This window comes from Vidua chalybeata, chromosome 6 (assembly GCF_026979565.1).
Source record: "Vidua chalybeata isolate OUT-0048 chromosome 6, bVidCha1 merged haplotype, whole genome shotgun sequence".
Lineage (NCBI taxonomy): Eukaryota > Metazoa > Chordata > Aves > Passeriformes > Viduidae > Vidua > Vidua chalybeata.
Window position 1 is genome coordinate 25277326 of NC_071535.1, and position 27046 is coordinate 25304371.

Consider the following 27046-nt stretch of genomic DNA (forward strand, 5'->3'; position numbering starts at 1 on the left):
TTGTTTATAACCACTTAAATTTTATTTTACAGTATATTTGTGACATTTTATGTTACTATAACCAAAGATCAGGGTTGTTTACAAATATAATGGCTGCCATTTGATGTAAACGATTAAAAAGTGTCTCTAAATATTAAAATTTTACATCATGATTTTGTTTTATTAAATTGAATTGCTCTTTGTGCCATCAGTTATTAGTGGAGAAGAACTAATTTAAGCAAAAATAGTTTTCAGAAATTAGATGTAGAAACTGAGAAGCCTGGATAAGATTTCAAAAGACCACTCTCTCATCACTGTAAAAAGGAAGAAAGCAAATTCATTCACTGAAGTTGCAATGAAGAGTCAACTAAGTCCATTTGTATTAAGGCTTCTTTACATATTATTGAATCCCATCATGCCTTTCATATTCCCAGCAGCACCTTGTTGAAATTGTCTCATCATTGACTGCAAACCGGCCATGCCACCTGCAGAAAATAAGTGAGAACATGAATGTGTTAAGGAACTCTGAAGCACACCTCTCTTGCTTGAGGCATCATTACTGTACACACACTAGTCCAGTAATAGCCAAAGGCAGAAGCCAAAGACTGTCAAACCAGTTTTAAATAGCTATTGAAAATAAAGAACTGAGTGAGTAATTACAAAAAGGTCTGCAAAACACCAGGCTTTAAGTAGGTTTTAAGATGACTCGTGCATTGAGAACTAGACAGAAGAAAAAAACCTGATGGAATGACTATTATCAATCAGTAAGGTTCAGTTATGGAAGTCCTTATTTAAAGTTGCTCTTGTCAAATTTAATGACTTGAGCAAATCTTAGAAGAGAAGGGAAGTCTAAGAAGATTCGTTTTACCACAGACATCCTTCAACATTCCAAATGCTCATTTTGAGAGCTGAATCCAAAGGGAAGACTAGATTAAGTACTGCTAAGTGCAAAGTATTTGGACTAAACTTTCTGATTCTTGTTAGAAAACCCTAGAAGTACTTAATATGATATATAATGCAGATAATCTCCCATCCTCTTCCTCACTTCTGTATCTCAAATGCTCCACTATAATTGACAATCCTCTCTTGAAGCTATAAAAAGTCAGCACATACCCATATGATGAAGAACTCTTGGATCCATCATCTTTGCCATCTGCTGATTCAGTTTGGCCAGCTGAGATGGGTTTACGTTCTTGGACATATCACCGCCTAAACAAAAAGAAAAGAGCAATCATAAGAAAGTGGATTAACAAATGCTGCTAGAAATAAAATAAATCCAAATGTTACCTCCTAATTCTAGATTCAAATCCATGAGCTCATTATTAGAAGTTACTACATCAGCCACTAAAAGTCCATTTAGGATCAACAGTCCCTGCACTCCAAGTAACAGACTGAAGTGTTAGTACTGTAGTAGTAATCAAGTCTGCATTGGTAGAAATACAGTAGCTTTCCTTGCTAAGTTATACACTGGTGTCATGAAGAACAGTGCAGCTCTTACCAGTGAAATAAAAACTTTCAAACATGAAAATGAGCGAGCTGCAACTAATTTTCTCCTCTCCCTAATCAATATTTTCTCATTTCCTCTGTGTACACATATCAAGTGACCTCCCCCCTCTTAGTTAATAAATTTTAGGGTGCGGTATTGGGGTAATAAATTTTAGGTATTGGTTTGGATTTTTTTTTTTTTTTTTACCTTTGAAAAGCCCTTTGATGCCTCCCATCTTTTTCACCATCTGTGCAAATTTAGTGTATTGGGTCAAAAGCTCCTGAACATCTCTGGTAGAAACACCAGAGCCTCTTGCTACTCTTTGGATTCTTCCTGGCTGCTTACTGAAAACTTTGGCACCATCTGTACTGTCAAGTTCTGCAATTACAGTGTGGAAAAGAAAAAGTCACTGACATTAAAAACTGTTACAACTGGTAACAAACAGCAAACAAAATTTAATTTTGAGCCAGAGAATAAAAACTTAGTTTAAAAAGTGACAATGCAAAATTTTACATAAATCATTGAGATATAATATTCTAGGAAGTAATACTAAAAAGCTCTTATCTTCATATGTTAATCACCATGATAGAAAAAAGCTGTGTGAATAAATTATGCTCTTAAGCCATATTAATGGGTTTAGCACAAGGGTAAGAGCATACTACTAAAGGAATTATAGGTGGACTAGAAATAACACTTTGAATTCCACAGACCAGGCTATGTCACTAGGTAAATTTGAGGGTGGGTAGGAAAAAGACAGCAATGCCAGAATAAAGATTAACATACCTTATTAATTCATAAGTATAGCATTAATAATTTATGAACAGTTACAATACAATGAATAAAAGTACATTGATTTCCAATAGAATGGAAATTATTTGAAATCCCATCTACTCTACACAAGACAGAGCAGGCAAAGTATCTCTAGATATTGAGATTTATTAAGAAATTTGGAGACACATGTAGTCCTTGCTATTCCCAAGAATGTTAATTATTTCTTGTCATTTTCTATCATTATACATGCTGCAATATGAATTTTTGTTTCCAGAAAGATCTCTCTAAAAAAGCTTGTTCAACAATCAAGAAAAAAAATAGTGGGTGAAATTTGTATTACCTTGATCATTCATACTGTCCATTATAGTCATGAGTTTCTTTAGCCTTGCCATTGATTCCTGTTCATTGCCTTTACTCATGAAGTCAGTTCCAAAACCAGGGATCATGCCCTTGTTTCAAAAATGGAAAACAAAAGCTGTGTCAGAATAGGCAAAGCTAATTTTAATTAAGCAGAAAGAAATATACACAGCAACTGTTAGTTCAGTAGCTGCATACTGCAGTATGCAAATAATTTCACCTTTTTAAAAACAGAACACAGATTACAACAAATTTAAATTAAGAGTTTTAAAATACAATTATTTTGGGGATAACTAACCAAGATCTGACTGAATGGTCCCATTTTCATGATGTTTTGGAATTGTTCATACATATCTCTTAATGTAAATTGACCTGAAGCACAACAACAAAAGAAAAGTTAGCACAAGTCACACTAACATTTTGCTCTTACTCTCCTTTTTTAATTAGTCTTTGTATTCGTTAGGTAAATACTATACTACATAGATAAGTAGCTAAATAAACCTCTTCACTAAACAGTTTCAGATGGCACATGCTGAACCATTAAGCTAGTTATTCTGCAGTTGTAGTCTGACAAGACTTATCATTTGAAAAACTCAATTTACTTGGCTGCCACATTTACTGGAGAAAGAATACCTATTCTTCACTGTGCACATGAACAAGTTGTTTGTGTCCACACACAGCACAAATTAACTCAGTGGTCTCTGTCACTGAGAACCTGCCACAGTCAGGTCACTGTAATGCATCTGCTAGTCAGGCCTTGGGAATAACTTACCATGTTTTAGCTTTTCTATGAGTGCTTCATTATCATCCAACTTTAACTCATTTACTTTATCTATCAATCCTTCAATATCACCCATACCTGGACAAAGAAAACAGATCTGAAATTACCATTAAAAAATACACTTTGACTTTCCATTATCCAATTCTAAGTGTCTTTTAAGTACAGTTGTACATTGGACATACCAAGCAGCTTGCTGATAAAAGGCTGTGTTTTAAAGGGTTCAAAGTCATCTATGTGCTCGCCAGTTCCAATAAAAATAATAGGACTCTTTGTGGCAGCAACCCTGCAATAAAATATATTTTATGAAATGGCCTCTCAAACACCATCCATCCTTTATACTATAATCAACTAGGCATCATCAACACTATGCATTCTGTCTGAAGTATCTGCCTTACTCCTCAAACTATTAATGAAAAAACAACCAGCACTTGGATGTTTAGCTCAGAGTAGTTAAGATTTTTCTCTAATTAGTACTTCCAAACTCTGTTTGGAAAAAATCAGAAATAGAGGTTGCTAATTTTCATTGCTGAGTTTAAGAAACTTGAGAGAAAGAAAAAGAAATAATCTCCACTTTATCCTAATACTGGGATATTACTGATACATACACTGATACTAATGATAATACTGTCAGATGACAGGCATTGATTACAATTTCATCAAGGTACCTCATACAAAAGACAATCTCATTTTCAACACAGGAAAAAGCTCAGACATAAGAAAACTCAGAACCTTTGCACCACACTGGCACTATCTTTTAGATAAAACTTAGTTTCCAGTCCACAGACAGTACAGAGCAAACACAGCACACTTAAAGCACATGAAAACTCGAACAAGAGCAAAATGAAAATACCAAAAGCTTTAGTCTTCCAACATTATTCTATAAATAAAGCAAAATACGTATGGCAGTTTAGAAACGCTAACACTTCAGGTCAAAGACAGGAATGGATTTAGCAAGTCACGACGATCAATTATTTTGACTGTTTTGACAAAAAATCTCAGCTCCAGACAAGCTGTATCATTGAAAGGAGTTGAAACAATCATATAAGGCTGAAGATAAAATATAGAATTTTCTGGTCAAAACTCTGTCAAGACAGAGCACATGGGAAGTTCAACAAGAATGGAATTTGGGCATGACTGCAGACAACTTTTCATCAAGTTTCTGGACACTGCCAATCCAGAAGTTTGATTTGCATTATAGTTTTAAGGTCACTAGATATGATGAGGTACAGTTTCCCCCCTTTTGGAAAAAAAATGAAGAGTTTTGCATCTCAAGAGTTAAGTCGTGTCTGTTGAGCCCAAATTTATCTTTCTGGAAAAATGCGGCAACAGGAAAATGCCTAATACGCAATACGCAATGAATATTGCTTGATGCTGATTTCAGAAGACAGAAGTTGACCTGTGACAATATAAACTACTGTACTGAAAATACATCCTATCACTGAATGCTGATGTTAAGTATCATCAACAGGTGATCCTACCCACCAGAAGAAGGATAAGAACCTAAGTGTGACTGTGACTGACTTATATTCTGTGCAGTGTGACAGTGACAGTTCCACAGGACAGGTTTCTGCGAGACACTAACGCATTGCGCGGCTGGCTGTGCACGGCCAGATGCTGGACACTATTATAGCACAGTACTCACGCACTAAGAGCTCCACCTCCTTTGGCATGTCCATCCAGCTTAGTAACAATAACAGAAGCTACATCTACTTTGTCTTTGAAAGCTTTAGCTTGAGCTTCACAAGCTTGGCCAATGGAAGCATCCATCACATAAACAATGTTATCTGGTTGCTAGGAGAAATGAGAAACACGAAGTATTAATTTCCTGCTTTCCTAAATATTGTTCATGCATTATTATTATTATATAGGTTCAGTAGCAGAACTTACTGCAATAACAGTATATAAGAGCTGTATGCTAGAGTTTTAAAACAGAAACACTGTTTTATGAATAGTATTATCTATTATCTACTGTTTTAATATCTAAGTATTATAATTTTAAAAATCGGATGCTGTATGATTATATGATTTATCTACAGCACAAAACATTACAGTTTAATAGGTTTGTGCTCATTAGTTATGATTCAAGTGATTTTAGCTAGTATCTTGAGCCAATAAGATAATTAGAATCTACAAGCAATTAATAGAAAACATCTTCCATTTGGTTTTACATTCAGATATTTAAGACATCCATTCCTTTAAAAATAAGTTAGCCATTTGCAGGAATTGTGTGGGAAGTGTCATATTGTCATGCAAGACCACAGAATCAAACAAATAGCCAGACTTTTTAAACCCATAGAAACAACAGCTTCATTTACATATCAAAACTGTTGAAAGTTATCCAATCATCTTCTCTGTTTCAGTGCAATTATTTGCGACAATCACAGAAAGTTTAGTATTCATAGTTAAAGGAAACCAGACCAGACTGGTTCTTTAATCTAGCTTTTCAATGCAAAGATCCTGAAAAGGAAAAGTTAAAGCAGGAATGGCAGTCTGGTTATATGCAAGCATCCTTGAACAGAAGAATAGAAGAATTAAAACTGTCACAAAACTAACAAGCACTGGTCATTCAGCTTTTGCTTATTGATACCTGTTTGTAATTTCTAATATAATCTAGGAGGTAAAGCAAAATGCACACAGAACATTAGGATAAAGATGAATCAACTGTCATCAAATGCCAAGTTACTGTATTTCTCAAAACTACTCACTATGGCATTAGCAACTTGTAACATTTCTTCAAACAAAGAGTCTTCTTGTTTGTGACGTCCACTTGTATCAACAATGATTATTTCAAAGTTTTCATTCTTAAATTTCTCAACACCTTCTGAGGCAATTATTACAGGATCCATTTCTGTATAACTGATCAAAAAGAGAAATAGAGATTCAGAATTTCGTCATTTGACTATAAACTTGTTAACTATAAATCTGTCTGTATTTCAAGAGGGAAATTTCCTCTTCTGTAAAGCAAAAATTGGTTAAAAACCTGTCTTCCTAAGCCATTTGCCCTTACTGCTCAGTGAACTGAAGCACAAAGCCTGAAGTCTGTCTCACCTGCTGGAAGCTGCAGTAAGTTCTACAAGACCCTCTCTCAAATAAGATTTAGCTGAGCATCTAGACAGTTCACCTCCAGTGAATCTTAGGGGAAAGTTATTTACTGTTTTATGAAAGACATCTCAGGTCCCCCTCTGTCTCTATTTGATAATAAAAATTAAGCATCCAAAAATTATATCCTTTGATCTGTGAGGTACTTCCCAAAAATCTGGCCATGACTGGTAAAAGTCTGTGAACTCCTATACACTGAGTAAGCACTACAGGGAAGTACTCCTGGACACCTGATCTCTTTGCACACTATCCTACCTGCTACTCCTGGCAATATACTGAACTGGACAGAATTTTCATCTGAACAGAGCAAGTATTACTCAGAATATATTACTAAAATGAAAGCAATTAGGCCATGCTAGATGGGGTTTAGTGCAAAATGTTCAGAACAGAACAATATATAATTGGAATGGAATTGTTCTCCAAAGTGTTTCTGAAAGATGCTTACCTCCCATAAAAGGGAATTCTTGCTTTTGTGGCATTCTGCTTTAACTGGTCAAAAGCACCTGTAAGACAGGTATGGTCAAGGGACTACTTAAAGAAATCTTCAAATATTATAGCTAGAGAACTACATCATTAAAATCTGTGTTACCTGCTCTGTATGTGTCTGCACATATTAGACAAGTCTTCCAGCCTTTCCTCTGATAGAAGTAGGCTAACTGAAATGAAACCCAAAACAAGCAGTTACACTGAAGTCCCATTGTCATGACACTTCTAACAGCCTGAAGTCACACACAGAGGACACAAACTCAAGCTAGCCCTTCTATAACTGAGGCCACAGAGTAAGACTATTCACGGCTAGCATGGCCATTATTTAGAAAAGCATGTTATATATATTTATTAATGGCAAGATGAAAACACCTGCTTGATTCTGCTTCTGATTTCAATTTCTTGAAATGGCAATCTCTAGGAATGACTACAAATAACTTAAGAAGTTCCCATTTTACTAACTCCTGAATTCTCCTTAGTGTTAATACTGCAGACTGGACTAGCAGGTAGAAACTACCCAAACCACTACTTCAGTATCAAGTACCATAATGGCTACAACTTGTACAGCTCTGTGTTTTTGTACTTTCAGAGGAACAAAGCTATTTCCATTGAAAGGAAATGTTTTAAAGCAGTGGACAGAATCCTTAACCTTCCTACAACACTCAGCTTTACAGGTGCTACGTATATTCACAAAACACTGACCAAATACAAATGTTCAAAATAAAGTCCACCTACATAAGCACTAAGAAAGTCTTCTGAAATCAGAGCAGACTATACTGAATATTTCAGTATGTGTGAATCTCAAAAGGAGATGACAAAAAACAACAAAGATGTGTCTTTTTTCCACAGGATAATTTCTCCTCACAACTTGGAATGTATCAAGCTCTGTCCTGGGGTGAATGATGAGCAAGTCAAGAGCTTATGGTTTGAGATAAAAGGGCAGATTAGTGAGGGGGATGCTGTTGTGGGTGCTTGTTACGGGCCACCTGATCAGAAGGAGCAAGTGGATGAGGCTTTCTACAGGCAGCTTGAAGCAGCCTCAAAGTCATAGACCCTGGTTCTTGTGGAGGACCTTAACTACCCTGACATCTGCTGGAGAAGCAACACAGTGAAGCACAAACAGTCCAGGAGGTTCCTGGAAAATGGAAAGCAGATATTACAACTTCCTGTCACAGGTAGTGGACAATCCCACAAGGAATGGTGTTCTGTTTGACCGTACCCTAACAAACAGGGAAGGCCTTGTTGCAGATGTGAACGTATGTCGATTCAGAGCATTTTTTTTTAGCCTTAAAAAAAATACAAACACAAATTTCCTCAATGAATCTGGGGTTGGAGGAGGTTGAACATCACCAGCTTACACTTAACTGATACTTTGTATCTGATACAAAGGTCAAATTCCACTGTTTTTCTAAATAAATAATGGAATGAACACCCATTCTTAGTATTTAGTCTTAAACCTCGAAAGTGAACTAGAGTGTTGTGATTTTACTAAGTATAAGGACAAATAAAGACTCTCTTATAGGGTATTGTTTCATCAAGAGTTCAGTTTAAACACTTTTGAAGGAAGTCCTACAAGCCATAAATTGCCCCAAAAGAATATAAATATTACTTTCAACATTCATTTCATCTCAGAAACCTCTCTGCAAACATATCTCTACATGGTAGTGAGTTAGAACATTCCTATTAACAAAACCAGCACAGAACACAAGCCAATCCTACCTAAGGAGCCCAATGACCACCAGCTTCCCAAAGCAAAAAAAAAAAAAAAAAAAAACCAAACAAACAAACAAACAAAAAAAACCAAAAAAACCCCACAAACATGCAAAGACAGCCACTGCACTTACCTTTGAACAAGTTGTTGTTTTACCACTTCCTTGCAAACCAACAAACATTATAATATTCTGTTTTCCTTTGGTAGGTGTCCATGCCTTGACTCCAGGATCTACAAGCTAAAGAACAAAGTAACACAGGTAACAGAACTAAGTTTCAAAAGCATGGAAAAGATGGTGTCACAGTCATGCCAGGTGCCTGGTTTCATATTCAAAGGAGAAAAACAGATTTTGCAGTGTCTTATCTTAATTTAGCTTAGATTTCTGCTGATTTACAGTGAACAACAACAGCCCTTACAAGGTATCTATAGTATATAATGTTCTGCATAATAATTCTGCAACAACAACAGTGTTAGTCTCTTTCTAACACCAAGCACAGTCAGGATAGTCTCTATATATGGCACAGGGATAACAACCAACACAGAAAGGTGACCTCCACCCCACTTGTCACTGCTCAGGATGGGCTTCTTCCAGTGAGAATCCTACAGCACAGAAGATTTTTTTAAGGTTGCTGTCTCACTTGTGAAATGAGTAGAAGGTAGACACATTCCTGAGAGCCACCATACCTCTGGGCATAGACTACAGAAGAACAAAAGACTACACTGTTAATTGGAAAGAGGGCAAAATACAGATACTCAAGTTCTGATTTGACCAAGCAGGCAGATTAATGAGAAATGTTGCATTGAGCTGCTGGATTGTTACTTATCACTTTTCCAAAGGCTTATAAGTTGTCTGAACATTAGGGTAGGAAAGCTGTGTTCTGGGACAACCAGAGGCAGTCTAGAAGCTAGTAGTACTTTACTCTTGTCTTTACATTTTAATTGAAGAATAAGAACAATTGAACTTAAAGCTTAAACTGAAGTTAGTTTGAGAAATGCCCAGGATGTAGTTTCAATGAGAATACTGCTGTTTGCAGTATTGCAGTTATGTTTTCACATCAGAAAGCACAACTGCAGGTACCACATAACCACCTAGAAGTTTGGCTTGCTACTGCACTACTTCCAAGCCCAGACCGTACAAGGAAAGTGATGCAATGCAGAATTTTGAAGTCCTACCTTAACAAGCTCTTTAAAGACTGCATGCTGGATCATTTTTCTTTTGTTAAGGCCAGATGCCATTTCTTCAAGATCAATTGCAGACCTGAGTTAGAGAAAAGCATGAAACACTAGCATAAGTTAAAGCCATCACTTGAACCTAGTAATAAAGTTTTTGCAACTGCAACAGCACCTTGATTTGTTCTGAGTTTTCAGATAAGATGTACTTAAGAAGTGACATGCACTGGAGACATTCTTATGCAGAGGACAAAGGTTTCTAAAATGCATCTTTCAGAATTGCATTTACTTAAATTAATCTGAAAATAGGCAAAGTAACAGTGCTAATCACATACACAGGTTTATTTATAGCCAGCACAGAAGATGTGAAGATGATGTGTCTAGGAAATAATGAAGAACTTGTTTATCAGACAACTCAACTGATGACAGCAACAGATTTTTGAAACAAGCCTGTAACAGCAATAAATGGCTAAATTTGACCTAAGACTCTTTTGATGGAACTGGCTAAACATTTAGTTTGAACAGCTGTTTTCCTGTTAAATGTAAACTGGGTGTTTCTAAAAAAAAACCCAACAAATGAAGTTATATATTAGTTGTTCTTTTGTAAACCCAAATTACAACTTTTACAAATATCAAAAGTTAAATGCATTTTGATTATTTCACTTACTTGACATTTTCTCTAAGTTGCTTCACAAGTTTGATATTAACATCAGCTTCCAGTAATGCTGTACATACTTCTTTTAACATAGCATTTAAAACCTTTGGAGTATAAAAGAAAAATCAGAAAAATTGTTTTACAATACACAGAGATTAACAAAATAAGAATGTGAAAGTCTATTTATGATATAACCATGGCTTTCACAAATTAAATGAATGTAGTCCTATCATTAAATTGACTGTCACAAAAAAAGTCTGTGCATTTCTTCCTATGTAAAAGCAATTTAAATCTGAAAGGGAAGGGCTCTCAATTGTAACAACTACACACTATAGAACACTACCACAAAACACTTCCTACTGCATTATGACCAACAGCTCATATGGCAGCAAGACTTCCTGAACCCCCCTCTGAGTACTCCTTAGAGAGTATGCCAAAAAAATTGCAGATCACAACACCATTTCTGTAACAGTATTCCTTAGCTAAAGATGGACACCCTGCTAGCTGCATTTTCAGAAACTGGACTGCTGCTCTGATTGTATGCCTTTTAGGCAAACAGGTGCCTCAGCTAGAAATCCTGTTTATTCTGAGTTTTCAAAGTCTTGAACAGAAAGATTTTTCTGAAAGTAACACCTGCATAAATGGTCTCATTTTCACATCTTGAGCAGGATAGAAGTTTCCATTGCTGTAAAAATTTAATTGGGCTGTATCTGATTAAATTAAGGATTTTTTGTCTCCTGGCAAAAGATACATTAAAACATTTTCTCTATGCATAAGTTCTAACCCTAGAGTTCTCAATGAGCCTATTTTTAGTTACTTTAAGCCACCCATCCTTCCACCTGCAAAGAATTTCTAGCAATCTATGTACTCAGAGACACTTTGAAACCATCACATTAGTTAGGAGTTCAATGCAAGGTGAAAAACTATGACAGAACACATTGAGTTCTAATTTCAAACTCTTACTTAGAGAAAATACAGGCCACGTTAACCCAAACAAAATTCCACACTCTAGTTTGAATATAAAGGCAGCAAATGCAACACATTCCTCACATTTCAGACAGCAAAGCTTACATTTGTTCTTCTACATTTCAGCTTCTAGCAGCCTAGTACACATCTGCATAGTCTGCCTGTGCACACACACATAAATCAGAGCAGGCACCTATCCTTCCATCCAAACTTAGGCACACACTGCCTCCACTGAAGACTAATCTCCCTAAGTACAGCCACCAGGCTCAAGGAACCTTTGACCATGGAACCCACTATGTCTGAGGTGATGACCCATGAAGAAATCTAGTTTTAAGTTCTGGCAATATTGTTAGGGGCTTAAAACCTTTAGTAGAAATTTTACTTGAAGGAAAAAAAGGTCTAGGTAGCCCACTTCAAGCTTCTCATCAGCCTTTGAGAACTTTTTCTCAGAACTTTTCCAGTGCTAGTGCCATCACATTTGTACACTACATACCTCTTCATTGATAATTGTGGCATTGCTCAGTGAGCGCAAGGCTGAAGTTATTTTTCTTCCAAGATCTGCCAGAACCATTTTGGCGGCTTCAAGTATGACTCAGAAGGATCTGGAAAAAAATTAAATAAAATTTTAAACTAGTTGAAGCTATGCATTCACAAATTAATTATTCAAGTAACCTTTAGGTAAAAATCCTGCTTTGCATTCCAGAAAGTGCACAAGTTTTACTTTTTAAAGTTATTTTAGGAAATATTGGCCTGAAGTTAATTTTAGGCACTCCCGATGGCCTACTTAAAAAGAGATACCACACTTCAATTAGGAAGGATTTCACTATGTAGAATAAATGTGCATTGAATTCACCATGGAAAAAACCAAACAAAACAGTCCAGATAGACTTCCAGAAAGAATGCCAACTGCTTTTTATCCTCTTATCAGCAATATGCTACATGACAGAACAAAATCAGGCAGAACAGCCTAGAAACTCTGCAAACTCTGTACGACCAGAAGCAAAATATTTTGCTAGCAAAATTCAACATTATTTATCAGTTGCATTTTATCCAGCTTTCATTAATCAAGCTGAATTTCCCATTTCAGTAACCCTACAAACATACTTGCATTTAATAAGGGAAATTCATATTGTAGTTTTCAATGGCTGTACTGGAAAAACAGACCATTTTTGCTCACTAGAAACACAAACCTCACATATAAGCCTAAAGCATACCATAACTTACACTTCGGAAACCATAAAAACTTAATTTCTGAAGGGTTCACATTCTAGTCGACATGCTAAACCACTCCACCCCCTATATTAGGTGGCAAGATATTCAGAACACATGGTAGAATCAGCAACCTAAAATTCTGATTAAGGGCAAACCAAAACCTGTCTGAAGAACAAACATTTGCAACACCACAGCTACTGCTGAAATGGAGCACTTCAAATACTTCTTGTTTATCTTCCACTTTCAGTGTTGCTTTCCTGTACTCAGCTGAAACTGCTTCCTTGCTGACAGCCCAAATTGGAATATCACATTTGAGCTCCTCCTTTCAGAACTGAAAGCTAAATTCTCAATAATGGGAGTCTCTGTAATCAAAACAGATGAGAGTTTCAAATATTTTTGGAACATCCCCCTGCCTCAAACGAGAAGAAAAAGAAGAAAGGCCAGCCCATTTATTGAAATGAAGAATGCACCACTAGCTACATTCTGATTTTATTTAAGAGGGCATCAATGTGCCTAACAAAGCAGCTCACTGTATACACACAGTTTAAAATGCTTAAAAAGCACAGTTTAAAATGTTTTAAAACGTTAAAATGTTTTTTTTTTATTTATAAATAATAAAATATATATTCTAAAAGAGCTAAAACAAGGCACCCGTGTAAGTCAACCTCCAGATTGCTTTGTCTAATTGAGACTTATTATTGTTACCAATCTGGTAGTTTAAACCAGCAACAAAACCCCAAAAACAACTGCCAATCTAACCCACCCTCCCCTGATACTGAGGTCACAATGCAAAACAAAGTCTTCAGAAGCTTCAGAAGAAGTAGGATAAATAAATCCTGTGTAAGTACAGGAGCTAGGTATGGCAAATGATACAAACATATTTACACATTTCAGATTTAAAGTATATTGAATGTACAAGCAATGATATCCATTACAATGCCATCGCAATATTAAATTTAAAAATGAGTCTGTTTCCTAAGGAACTCTGACAGAAGAGTATTTGCAAACTAGTACACTAATAGAAATTTATGCCCATTTTCTTACATTGCTGTAAGGGCACTTCTACATGTTATCTGAAGTGGTAAAACTCCAAGGTTTCCTTAGAAGGCATACAAATCATATTACTGCAGAATAATTCTAAAAAAGCATTATCATTAATAGGCCCTACCAAACAGTCTCAGCAAAACTAGTGTTCAAAACATTTTCCAGCTCATTTTCTGTGATAATCACAATGTGTAAGAAAAAACAAAACCCCAAATCTTTAAAAATAGAGCTGCACCTCAGTGAACTTTGAGCTGCTAAGACAGCAACCAATGACAAAACTTAACTATAACACTTAGATATATCAGCTAAGAAATTTGATAGGATGACCAACATAGAGAAGTCATGTGAATACTCATTTAAAATTAGTTTCCAGAGTTCTACAGATCTCCAAATACAGAAGGTTAATTACATCCTAATAAATGAATGTTTCCTCTGCAGAATTCCAAAAGCTTCTTCCGACAGCCTCACAACAGGAATAATTCAAATCCTTTGCTAAGGAGAGGAGTTTAAGCATTTTCATATAAACTGCTCTTACTAGCACATTAAGAAATCGTAAGTCATCAGACTTTCTAAGAGCTGTCAAGTACAGAAATTAACAGAACGTGTGACACAGTCCATCCAAGTTGAGAGACACACAAGGTGTTTTAGCAGGTAGCCAGCTTGGGTTGGCAGATAGCCAGAAGGGCATTAGCTGTAACTGCACTGCAGAACGCGTGTGTGCTGAGCAGCCGTAGTTCTGGAGAGTTTCCCCTGAATGCAGCAGCCACAAACACACTGAGCAGGGCTAAACCCGGCTGGGCCCCAGGACACCTCCGGGCTGCCTGGAGCAGGCCTCGGGCTGAGCACGGCCACGAGCTCTGCGCCGTCTGGGTCCCTGCACAGCAGCAGCCTGGGCACCTCCACACTGAGCTCCCAGGTCATCGCGCTGCTGCACTCCCAAGAGCTCTGTGCTCCAGCCATAAACGGGCATTCCAGGGACAAAGGGCCGGCAGAAATAGCGGATGTCTTACTATGGCATAGCAAACCAGCAGCTCTGAGACAGACTGCTCACCCCCCAGCATAAATCTCCAACCAAATCCGTCTAGCTGAACTAGCAATACTCTAACGTACAGGGTTTTGAAAAAAATATAGGCTTAACAGGTAACAGCAGTTTAAATAGCTGCTTTAAAAGACAGCCACTGTTTAAAAAGATAACAAGCAAAACAAGTCTGTAGAAAACGTAAAATAAACTTGTACTACATGTACACATACATGGATTAAGACCAACTGCAAGTCTAACACTGGAACAGAGAAGTGGCTGTTTCATAGCTGGGAATGCCTTGAGCTACTGCAGCTACGCTCAACCTCAGCTTATGAGTTTCCACCTTCTAAAATTACCCGGCTGGCGTCGGGAAGGCGCCCCCAAGGCAGCAGCAAGGAACGGCTATCTCGCTTATGGCCCAATGCGCTCGTTTTCACGTGAAAAATGATGAAAGCAGAGCCCAGTATGTGTTCCCGGCCGTTACCTTTGCCCAGGACAGCGGGGGGACACGGGCTGGGCGAGTCCCGTCCCGGTGTTGCGGACGGCAGCGGCTGGGTCCGGGAGGCCCAGAACTGCTCCCGCGAATCGAGGGCCCTGCCCGGCCCCGGCTGCCGGGGGACAGACCGCCGCCTATCGCCGGGGTCGGCAGGCACCGGTACCTCCTCCTTCCCCGCCGGGACTGGGCCGGGACCCCTCCACGTCACTAAAAGCAGCCAAGGGTCGCGGTCCCGCTTACGGAGCAGCTACGGCGGCAGCGCGAACACTCACCGGGAGCGCGGCGCGGGGCCCGCGGCGGAGCCGTGCCCAGCCCAGCCCGCCGGGGCGAGGCCGCCCAGCGAGACTCCGCTGGAGGCGCGAGGAGCGCGGCCGCCGCCGACCAGGGAAACGTCAGCACTGGCCGTCGCCCCACAGGCCCCCGTTGGCTTCCGTTTCCGGGACGTGCGCGAGCCCGCTGCGTCGTTAAGGAGGCAGCGTGTATACGTCCCGTCCGCACCCGGCGCGGCACAGGCGGGAATTGCTCCGCGCCACCTTAAGGCGGGGCAGGGAGAGCGGAGCTCCTCCCCCGCGGCCGCGCCGTCCGCGGCGGGAGGGGCCGGGCGCGGCGCCAAGCGGCGGCGCGAGCACGCGCCGGGAGAGGGCGCCGAGGGGCGGGGCCGAGCGTGCGTAAAGGGCCCCTTCCGGCCGGTGCCGCCCTCCCGCATGCGCACGTGCGGCAGCGGGTGGGAGGGCGGCGCTTCTCCCGCGGCGCGCACGTGCGTGAGGCGGCGCGCGTGGCGCCCCCCCGCGGCGGCGGCGCGATGGAGCTGGAGGCGGCGCGGCGCGCGGTGCTGGCGGCCGTGCGGGGCACGCGCGCCGCCGACCTGCCGCGCCTGCTGCACTGGATGCGCAACTCCCGTAAGCGCCGCGCGGGGCCGCGCCCGCACCGCGCCGCGTCCCCGGCTCGGCCCGCACCCCCTCCGCCCCGCCGGCGGATCGGGCCCAGGGCGCCGTGCGGGAGCCAGGGCCGGGGGAGGGGGGAGCGGACCCCGGGCGAGGGGCAGCGTGCCCGGGCCGGGTCGCCGCCCCCTTCCGGGGGCACGCGGCTCTCAGGGTACCGGCGGGTCCCGGCCCGGCGGCTCAGCCGGGCTGCGGCGCTCGGCGAGGCTGGAGTAGAGCGCTGCCGGTGCCGCCCGCCCTGCCCGGCTCCGATCGGGGGCGGCCGCGCCGGGGCCGGTCCGCGTTCGCCCGTCAGGGGCTGGCGCGCCGTGACACGGGTGCCGTGCCAGGGGCCGGCGGTGTCGCGGCGCGGGCGCGCCCGGCAGCGGAGCAGGACGGGCTGCGGGTGACCCTGAAACCCCGCGGCGGCACAGGTCGAGCGGAGCCGGCCTGCTCCTGCCGCGCCGAGACGGCTTTGGGTGTTAGGCTTGTTTTGTTAGGCTTCGCACGTGTTCACAGCAGCCTTTCAGAAGCTCGGAAATAGCGATTTGAGCTAATTTACAAACGCTGCTTTCCGTACTTGATGTCACCTTAAGTTAATATAGCTTTCTGTTTACTCCCTTGTTTATGCCTGGATGTAATTTCATCAGCGTGCTGGAGTCAAGCATTTTGTGGCAGATGAAGAAAGGAAATATGGGTCAGTGCAGAAGCTGTAAATTTGCAGCTGAACCCAAAGGATGACAAGGAAAACCTCAGCATAGGCAGTGCATTAAAGCTGTAGTCGCATAGTGCCACGCTGAATAAAGTCTAAACGCTGCTTAGTCTCATGTGCATTTTTCCATTGCAGATAGGAATCTGAAAGAGTTCTCCAATCTTGTGACCCAGTCTCAAGCATCCAGTATGTGTGTCCTGTTTATTAATGATTGTCTCCTGGGATAATAAACGTACCCTGATGATCATGTGTTAGGAGAAATTCATCATACCATGCAGTACTTCCCCAAGTCATGCCCTGCTGTGCTTGGGTTATACATCTTGTTTGGATCTTTGCTCCAGCATGTCCACTTTAGGCTGAAAACAACTTCCTAAGCCAACTCACAGGGACCGTGGCACAAAGGCCAGCTCTGACACCAAGAAGTTGTCCAGCTGTCTCGGTACTTGGAGCTGCAAACTCACTCGCTGTTGCCCTGTGGTTTGTGGCTCCCACAGTCACTCAGATGGAGAGACAGGACAGATCCTTCTGAGGTGGAACAGGCCCTCTGCTGGATTTATGGGAAGAGAACCAGCTGGGAACAGCCTTTACTGTCCATGACAGGCATGCAGCCCTCCCACCCAAACGGGTTCTTTCTTAGGAGAGACATTTCCAAATGTTGCAGAGCATCTGGGAGCCAGCCTTCATGATTAGAGCAGAGAAGGGGCCTCCCTAGAACTTGAAGGTTCAATTTTGATGGAAGTAGTTAGTGTTAATTGCAATTAAACATTGTTTTTTCTGTGTGTGTATGTACATGTACATATGTGCATGTATATATCTACACATGCATATGTCTGCATATGTGTGTAGACATAATGCTAGAGCAATCTGCTGCAAGCAATACTGCATCCTTCCATTTTTGAGGTCTTGTCTGGACACTTCCTAAACAATGCTTGAGTTACTGTAAAAATCTTGTTAGAAATGGTTTTCTTCTATTGCATATGCTCTAATATAGAAAATCTCATTGAATTTCACATGCAGTCATTCATATTGATTATTCACTTAACATAAATCACCACAGCTCCTATGCACTGTATTAGTTCATGTGGTGTGCATATATGGCTTTCTCAGCTTCCTGACCCCTTTACAAATATAGTAAAGCACATGGGAGCTTACTAGTGAAACTTGAAAATGCTGAACTTTTTCAGTTAGGAAACTAATACTTACTATTTTCTCTGTTTCAATTCTATGATCATGTTTTACTTCTGCCATAGGAATTTTTACCCAGTGTTTTAGCATAGTTTATGTAGACTCCAAAATCCTTTGTCAGTGAATATATTTTAATTTTTTTTTTTATGTTACAGCTTCCAAAACTTATCATGGATGGTTTCTGTGAAAGATAATATGCTGTGGTTACTAGCCTTTATTAGATTATGATCTCTCAAATATTTTTTCTGAATTTTAATGATCTAGCTTTTTGCCTAGGTCTTTGAATGAAAGGATACATACGTTCTTGCCTCATATTTGCTCTTCATAATTAAGATACAACCTAAAGAGTAGATTAGGTTCCAAATTTTGAACTACTTTGTGTGTGGTACATCTGAGCAATCTGTGTCCTTCTATTTTTTTACTGTTTGCATCAATAATGATTGCTGCTGCTTTACTATGTGCATCATCTTTAAACATAATTAGCTTTACAGTTGCCATTCAATGGCTTTTCAGCTCATATGCTGCACATCAGAGAATAGAGTGGACAGGGCAATCAGGATCAAGCAGCTGAAGTAATGAATATAATTTCATCTCTGTAGTCTCTTTGTCAGGCCATCTTCGGAATCAATCTTGATTTAGGATTACAGGCTTGTGCTCTGACAATATTTTATGCTAATTTTCTCTTTCCAAAAAATGCTCATTGTTAATATCCTGGCTGGATGCTATTAATTCATATTCTGAGAAATCAAGTTGTACTTTAGTCATCTGCATCCTTGGCATTTGCTTACATTTTGTGATTGTATTTTGTGAAGTGCTGATGCAGTATAGAACTATAGGCAACCATATTGGTTCCAAGGTGTGTCATTTAGAATGTGTGACTTAGGCTAATCTTATTTCCCTGATTGCCACATTTGTGGGGACATTTAGAGCCTGTAGAATTTGGCCTCATGCTAATGCTTGTAGAAGTTGCCAGTGGAAAAATATCAATGTTTACCCAGTTCTTGTGCTCTCTCGAGGTGCTGCAGTCTCCCACTCTAACAAACATATGCTTACATGTAGATATGTGGTAAAAGAGTGGAAATTAGAAAGATTTATGCCTATGTGTAAAAATTTCTAATTGTTAAACAATCAAGATATGTTTCACTACCTCTTTGGGTCATTAATCTGTTTCTGTTTTTCTAATCTCCTTTGTCTGAATGGCTATGTCCTGCTTTATTTCTAGCTTTCACCCTGATGAGTACAGGACTAGAGTACAAGATCAGTATCTGTACCTTACTGGTTTTATTCTCTTGCAGCATTGGACAGTAAGTGAGCAGAAGCATTTGTCCTGCAGGTCACATTCCTTTAGCTTTTTTGCATTTTCCTCAGAGATGCAAATATTTTGTGTGATGTCCCCAGCATAGCACTCTTGATGATGCTTCTCTTAGTATTGTTTCTCTGAGCTGCTTCTGTGGCTGCATACTGGCAGTAACTTTTAATGTGGCTTTTTTCTTTTCCCCCTCAGAATTGTTGCATTTGAACAATTATACTGCCCATTTTAATACCTAGATAGCCCTGTGATAGTTAATAGTGCTTGGACAGAGGATAGGGAGGAGCTGGTAGATGTTTCTGCTGCTGTACCCTGAATACAGCTAGGGAATGTGGTGTTCTCTCTATGCATAAAGAGGATTGTTTTATGGGAGACGTAAAAAGTTATCAAATCTCTGTGCCACACAGAAATAAAAGCCTAGTCTTTGGTGATACAAATGTAGGAAGGAAACAAAGCTCTGATGAACAAAAGGAAAAAAAAGTGTTAGGGATGGGGAGATGATGATATTCTGAATGAAAACTAGGATAGGATAAATGGAAACAAAAATGGTATCCCCACAGACAAACTGTTTTTCTGTGGGATGGCAGTTCCCTGCCTTCTCCTCCTGTATCCCATTCCTATTTCTGTCAAGATATTGAGCTTATACTTTTACCTCCAGCTGAGGAGAACTGGACATGATTCCAGCGTTAGCTGGAGTCAGGCTTTTTCCTTCTTCTCAGCTCTCTCTGAATTAAAGTGTATACATGCATCCTTAGAGTAAAGTCCTGCATAAGGTGGTTGACCTTTAGGGTTAGTGTTGTTGCAAAGATTATTTATTACTGTAACTTGGTTGGTGTTTTCTGACTCACACACTGAAGGTATGAAATGTTACTGACAAACTTCCATGGAAGATACAAATTGATTTATAGTAAAGCGAGTTATCTTACCTAAACTAAAGCCTTACATATTTTGAACTGAAAGAACATTGAACATGTTCTCACTCCAATGATTTTTTACTAATCTTCCTTAGTAATTACGGGAAGTAAGTGAATGAAAGTTTCTATTTGTTTTTTCTATTTTTTTTTTTCTTATGAATGTGGTTTTTTTTGTTCTGAGAATTTTAGAAATTCTTCATCTTTATGTGTGATGGAAGAAGATGTTACTGTTTTAAAGCAGCTGCTTAGCAACACTGCTTGGCTGTTTCACAATCAGCCAGCCCTTCCCACACACTGCAGTGAAATGTACGTCATTTCACGGTGACTTGCATTCCAGCTTTTCTTTTGAGTTTGTCTTAGATCTTAAAGAAAATTAAATAGTAAGAGTTGGGAAAAAGAACAGGAACATTTGGTGTCTTAACTTTTTTATAATAGGATGATTAATGCTTTAATATCCTTTTGCAATAACCATGTTCCAGAAGTTCCGGCTAAGAAAACCTGGGTGAAGCCCAAGAGCTAATTCAAACCACTTGGGGAAACCCCCCCTGATGATCCCCCTCAGCTGGGTCCCAGCATTTGATGTATAGCTGGGGCATATTCCCACGTGAACCTCCACTGCCCAGATTTCTAAAATTTTCAGTAGCAGAAAAGGTTGCATTTGGTAAGAATGAATGCTGGAGGAGATAACCAGTGAATTAACCGAGCTATCTGTTTACATGAGCAACAACACAGGAATCAGGGGAAGTAAATACAGGAATCTGAATCTTGAGTTTGAGATTGAAGTCACCAAACCACTCTACCTACTGGCAACTACTGAATGCTTTTGCTGTACTTAGCGTTTAAATGCAGATTACACAGCCTGTCTCTCAGTCAATGTCAGTGAAGCACAGATAAGACCCTTTATGCTTCTTGTGTTCTATCATGAGGTCTAAGATTAAAATATTTTTCCATCAGGGCTAAAACCTACTGTTGTGATACTGACTTCTAAGTTTTTTTCAGTTCATGTAACAGTGTAATAAAACACTCCTACAAACTTTTTCCAATCTATGCATTTCCTGAGAAACTTAAATATGAAGCTGAGATTTCAAAGTGATATACTGGTCTGAATTGCTGATTGTTCCTACAGTACTCAAATTATTCAATATCAAGGGTATCACTCAAAATAGAAATTGAATAATAATCATTGCAAATTTTCTAATTTAAGGATAAACAACATATAATGAAGTACAAATTAATTTTTTTGTGGATTCACTTGTACCGGGAGCAAACCAGCTTTTTAAGAGGTTGGTGTTCAATTTAGTCTTGTGACTTGAAAGTTGAGGGCAGTCAGTGCTGTAAATTCAGGCTTTTAACAGGCAGTGAGGGAAGAGTATCTGAAAAATTAACCTGATTATGGAGGATGTGCTGCTTTAGTACAGTGTTCTGAATACAGAGAAGAAATTTCTCATCATACTCTTAGGAGCAGACCAAGTGTGTCCAGCATTTTCTATCATGTACTTTATTATCAAGGAATTATCATGTTCTCCAATAGGTAAAGTTATCAGATGATAATTTTCACAAGACAAGAAGAAGAAACAGAATAAGAAAAAACCTGATTCTTTAAGTATTTCCTTTCAGTCTACAGATGGAAGTAAAGTGGAATGAATATCTTTAAAGAGGATGAAAATGTGTTTCTGCAATGGGACAAGTATAGTATGTGTTTTTGTGTTTGTGTGTATATGAAAAAGTAATTTAGTACAAGGCTTCATATCCAAATTTGTAGAAGTGATTTATTCAAGTAAAATATCCTTTCAGAAGAGATAAAAATAGCATTGCATTTTCACATTAACATTTATTTGTTAAAATGATACCATACCAAAAATCTTTTCCACTATTCTGTTTGATAAACTAAAATGGGATGTTACCTATAATTGGATGAATCATCAACTTTGTGAATTTGCATTAATTTCTTTTATTGTGACAAGTGATACTGGTGTGAGAGAGGTCTCAAGGATACCAAGGATACTTCTAAGTTGTTAGTCATTGAAACATAATAATGGTGGGGAAAACTAGCAATTGTAAAACAGGTATGAGACTTACCTTGTTTAAAATTTAACTTCAAAGCTTCTTTCAATTAACCAATGTAAAATACTTAAACTAATAAAATAAACTCTAGTTATATTTCTGTTGGAAAAAGCCACTTTCTACCAATAACTATGTATGCTTTGGGACAGAAATATTCGTTAGAGTTCTTGACGTACTTGGTATACTGATGTCACATATTGCTTCTCCAATTGTTTAGCCAAAAAGGACAATACTAAAGTTTTAGGGTTATAGTGATTCTTCCTTGACTTGGTTGTCCAGTATTATTAAAACATGCTGAATTACCAAATTAACCTCATATTAAGTAACACAGCTGTTAATATTTGCTTTTGTCTTTAGTGAGTCAGAGTATATATCTAGAAGACCATAAGGTGCTTGCTGCTATAGTTGCTTTTGCCAAAGCCTCTTCTTTCCTCTCCTTCGGTGACATGTAATCTTCTGTTGTCACATGGAAATCGCACATTGCTTTGTCTTCAGTCCTGTATTTTGCAGTGCCAGGGTGTTCAGATGTTGGTGTAGCGGTGCTCTCTATCTGATATGAGGCTTTGTGATGTTTTCTTAGCTTCTGTAGAAAGGCTGACTAGCACCAGGGTGATAATGAGGCTTTTTGCAATGTGTTAATTAAATTTTATAAATGCGTGTTGAGTAAATCCAGTGGAACCGGTTTTTGAAGTAAAATACAAACACTACGCACTCAGACTTCCTCCATAAACAAATGATTGTGATTCATCTTGCAGTGTTTCATGAACTGTATGTTTCTTTCCTGGTTAGTTTTCTGTTCAATGAACACAGGTTGGCTTGCACATTCTCCATTTCATGTTGTATACATTTCATGTATGTAACAGGTACTAAAATGATATATAAAATAGTTTTCTATTTTTGTTTCTTTTTTGAAGATTCCTTTTAATGCGATGCTGAGATTCTCAAGAGCGAACAATTTGTTAAACATGAGAGTGGAGTTGATAAAACTGTACCAACAGAGATGCTTATTTTCATATTTGGCACTGGTGTTTCCTACTTGATGGCAATCTACAAATATTTACATACTGCAAAAGTAAATGAGTTACTGTGGTAGCTGTTGCCGTTTCTTGCTTTGACAGGAAGGAGTCGACTCTCCGTGTCAGAGTTCAGTCACAGACTATACACACAGGTGTGGAGTGCTGCACACACAGCTTCTGCTCCAGCTGCCATTTTGTCATGTCGGATGAAGTCTGTTCAGACCTCCTTCTCCTTTTCTGTTCCTGCGTATTGTGCTTTAGAGTATTAACTGATAGTTAGAAAGGAGCATTTCCATTTGTCATTTATTTTTCAGGGTCAGTGTTTCAACAGTTTTTTCTTTGAGCTGCATATGTGTTGTCCTTAGGACTTGTTTTGTACAGAGCATACAAAAACTCTTGTGTGTCATACTTTGTTTCGCAAGGAGAGATCAGAGGGCCCTATGCAAGGTGGTCAGTGTTGTGAAAGGTACTGCACAGACTGAACTCAGGGCAGGGAAGGGATATTCTGGGTTAGAGGAAGATGGATGTGCTGCCTGTGTCCCACTGAAGGTGTGTGTTTCTCTTCTGTGGGGCTGGAACACGGAATAGTCTGGAGAGCTATCCGTCACTAATGTTGGCCAGGAAAGGTCACCCAGGCCATGAGGGAGCAGATCCTGTTGACGCACTAGATCTGGGAGGAAGAGAGCTGAAGTTCTGTATTTGCGGTGTGATGTGGCTGGCCTGGTGGTCTAGGAACACTTCCTGCATTTCATTAAATGCTATATATGAATTTGATACGCTTAACAGGCACTATAACAGCTGGATGAGCTCTCTTGCATAGTAATAGTATTGTTTTAAAGCAAGTGCCAGATGTAGAGGCTTATTGCCCACAGGCACAGATCTGTTCAGCTGCTAATATCAGCTTTCTACTCTCTTGTTCTGTCTGTAGCACGGTTTTTCCCCTTGCTCCCTCAGATGTTATCTGCTTCAGCAAACTGGTGCCTTGGCACTCTTGAGGGCATGCTGTGGTGCTGATGGTCGCAGTTAAGCCACAGTTAGATTTGCCCACCTTCCCTTCCCATGATATCTGGGTTTACTTCTGTGCTGTGTCACATCCATAGAAATCCTTCCTGAGCTGGTTGGAAAAATCACTGTGCTTCTGGGATGTTCATAACAAATCTGCAAATTATTAGATGGGCTGTGAGTTTAACAGGATGGGTGCTCATTAGAGGTTTCAAATTAACATGCTGACAAACTAGAGCTGCTGCATTGCACCTGTTGTGTTGGTGTTTATGCTGTTGCAGCTGCTGCCTCTGTCTGTGTTCCTCGCTGCAAAGTGTGCATCTCTTTAGGAGCTAAAGTCCTGGAGAACCTAACTGTAAGAACTTTGGAGCAGTGAATTGCCTTCCTGAAGTATAACAACCACCAACGGTAATGGCCCAACAGGGCCTTGGAGCATTACTACTGTACATTTAATAAATGATAAACCAAACATATCTTAGGGGACTACAGATAATTTAAAGTTTCTGCTGCTTACTACAGGGGATTCAGGATTATCTGTTTGGGTCCATTTTCAGATGTGTTGAAAGAACCATTTATATTTGCAGTCTAAAGAAGAGAGCCTTTTGCACCAATGAATGATGGTTTCTTTAATCATATTGTTCTCACTACACTGCTTAAGTAAAAACCATTTCAGAAGCATTTCATAGTTTAAAGTTTTGCAGGTTTCTGATTCCTATACTAGCCTTAAAATTTCTCACTCTTTCTAGCATTTCCCATGACCCACAAGAAAGATTAAATATATTAGCATAGAGAAACTTGTAGTATGTTCTGTAGATTTATTTTGAACCTGTTTGCCATCAAGCTTTTCTGTACTAATGTTCCCACCTGGAACAGCAATGCTAACAAACATTGCCTTTTTTTAAAACACCTGTAAAAGCGGTCAGATTTTCTTTTTGTGAGTGATGCATGTACATGTAAAAAGCACAGTCACTGCCCAACATGTTGGCAGTCTAAATAAAAAAGGAACAAACCAGAAGGGGTGGAGAAGAGGGGACATACATGTCTGGTTTTAGATAAGACATAATAGATGGGTTTGGTATATTTTTTTTTCAGGATTAGATTAATCAGAATTAGATTAGTGGTTGCTTTTTGGTGGTGGTGGCTGTCTTTTACAGGTTTGTAGCTTTGACCTGACACAAGCCTTTGTTTAGAACCAGTTCAGCATCCTCAAAGCAGTGAGATATCCAGACAAAAAGGAATTTCATCTAGTCCTTCTTTTGAGAAAAACATAACAAGAAAAAAACAGAGTACAGGTATACAGAGATCTTGTGCTGAATGCCAGTTAGGAACATCATACTCTTAACATGAAATTGGGGGATATAAGGAGGATGTTGGCTGCAAGATGTGAAAACTCTGGTAAGAGCAAGTAAACCTTTAGCTGGAGTGTCTGGTTCTCGATACTGCAGGTCAGAAAGGATGAGAGAGTCCAGGAGATCCAAAGGGAAGTGTTGAGAACCCTCACACACTAGGAAAAAAACAAAAAGGGGGGGAAGATCTGGATAGGCAAATATTGGTCTTTTTTTGGAAAGGAGACGTGATAAGTCTTCAGGGAAGTAAATAGTTACTATATACTGGAAAGGAACAAAGTTTTCTCTTTCCTTTGTGAGTGGGGCAGAAAATACTAAGTAGTGGCAGAGGACATCTAAATCAGTAATTAAGAAGGGTTTTCCTTTCTAAAATTAAGGGTAGTCAAGCACTGGAATAGATGGCTAAGGGTGGTTGTAGAGTCCTGAGCATGAATAGTCATTTTTAAAAGAGCAGTTTGAAGAAGTGATGACACTTACTGTTGATTGAGCCTTGGAAGAAGAAAGGATTAGTGTCTTCACATGGTTTCCTTCTGAATCTTTTTTCTAGATGTCTTTTAAAAAAATATGTTAAAGTAATGCAGGAATATCCTGGAAAAATAGCAAAGATTTACACTGTGGCTTTGCAAAAATGTATTAGTTTACATCCGTTCCTATTTTCCTTCTCATTTGAAATATTTTGATAGTTTAGGTAATATAAAATGTATTGTGAGTTGAACTGTTGAACTGTGCATTATCCCCGATTTTTTTGTAAGTTTATTAGAAAGATCATACGTATAAAAAGAAACTTGTATTAAAAAAAAAAAGCCTGCATTCAGGCAACTATTGAGTTTTGTAATTTCTCCAATAGTTCAAAAACATCTTTGATGTTTTTTATATCTTAAACTGAAACAATATCACTTTGGTGGCAGCCCAGACCATCATATGTGAGTTATAAATTTATAAATATGAAAATAATTTGAGATTTCAGAAAAGCAGTGCATTTATTTTATGTGGCAAAGTTATTACAATCCAAATCTGTCATTGGCTGGAAAAGCTAACAAAGGCTGAAAAATGCATACGAATAAAAAGCCTTATCCATCTGGTGTTGTTTATGTTTTGCAACTGTATTGTATTGGTCATCAGTTAGTCCACATGATCTGCATATGACTGTTCTTGGGTTTTTGTTTTTCTTGATTTATAGATGACTTTGATGAGCTTGTGGTGAGTAACAATGATGTTGTGCTCAGAAATATTGCTGAAGATTTGCGGAATCGTTTACCCATCGAGGCAATGTTTACTTCGGAACATCAAGCTGTTCAGAAAGTAAGCTAATTGTTATGGTCTGCTTTTGCTGAACCACATCAT

General features: G+C 39.4%; 2 protein-coding genes across 5 annotated transcripts in view; one reads left to right on the forward strand and one right to left on the reverse strand.

Moving 5' to 3' along the window:
* SRP54 (signal recognition particle 54) lies at positions 1 to 15631 on the reverse strand. 4 transcript variants are annotated; one of them, XM_053944593.1, is made up of 16 exons: positions 15507 to 15629; positions 11955 to 12063; positions 10508 to 10599; positions 9844 to 9928; positions 8804 to 8908; positions 7063 to 7129; positions 6919 to 6976; positions 6080 to 6230; positions 5017 to 5165; positions 3557 to 3657; positions 3366 to 3452; positions 2892 to 2965; positions 2577 to 2685; positions 1673 to 1843; positions 1093 to 1188; positions 1 to 464 (listed from the first exon to the last, which is right to left on the reverse strand). In XM_053944593.1, exons 2-16 carry the CDS (start codon positions 12030 to 12032, stop codon positions 373 to 375), a joined length of 1515 nt encoding a protein of 504 aa, XP_053800568.1. In that variant the 5' UTR covers positions 12033 to 12063; positions 15507 to 15629; the 3' UTR covers positions 1 to 372. The 4 variants fall into 4 exon arrangements, with proteins under 4 accessions (XP_053800568.1, XP_053800569.1, XP_053800570.1 ...); XM_053944594.1 differs by lacking the exon at positions 15507 to 15629 and adding an exon at positions 15223 to 15473; XM_053944595.1 differs by lacking the exon at positions 15507 to 15629 and adding an exon at positions 15095 to 15212.
* LOC128789676 (uncharacterized) overlaps positions 15183 to 27046 on the forward strand; it is a 21981-nt gene continuing 10117 nt past the window's right edge. Inside the window, exons 1-3 of the mRNA XM_053945845.1 lie at positions 15183 to 15902; positions 15956 to 16133; positions 26883 to 27004. Coding sequence (XP_053801820.1) covers positions 15183 to 15902; positions 15956 to 16133; positions 26883 to 27004 — 1020 coding nt within the window. The remainder of the gene's footprint in view (positions 15903 to 15955; positions 16134 to 26882; positions 27005 to 27046) is intronic.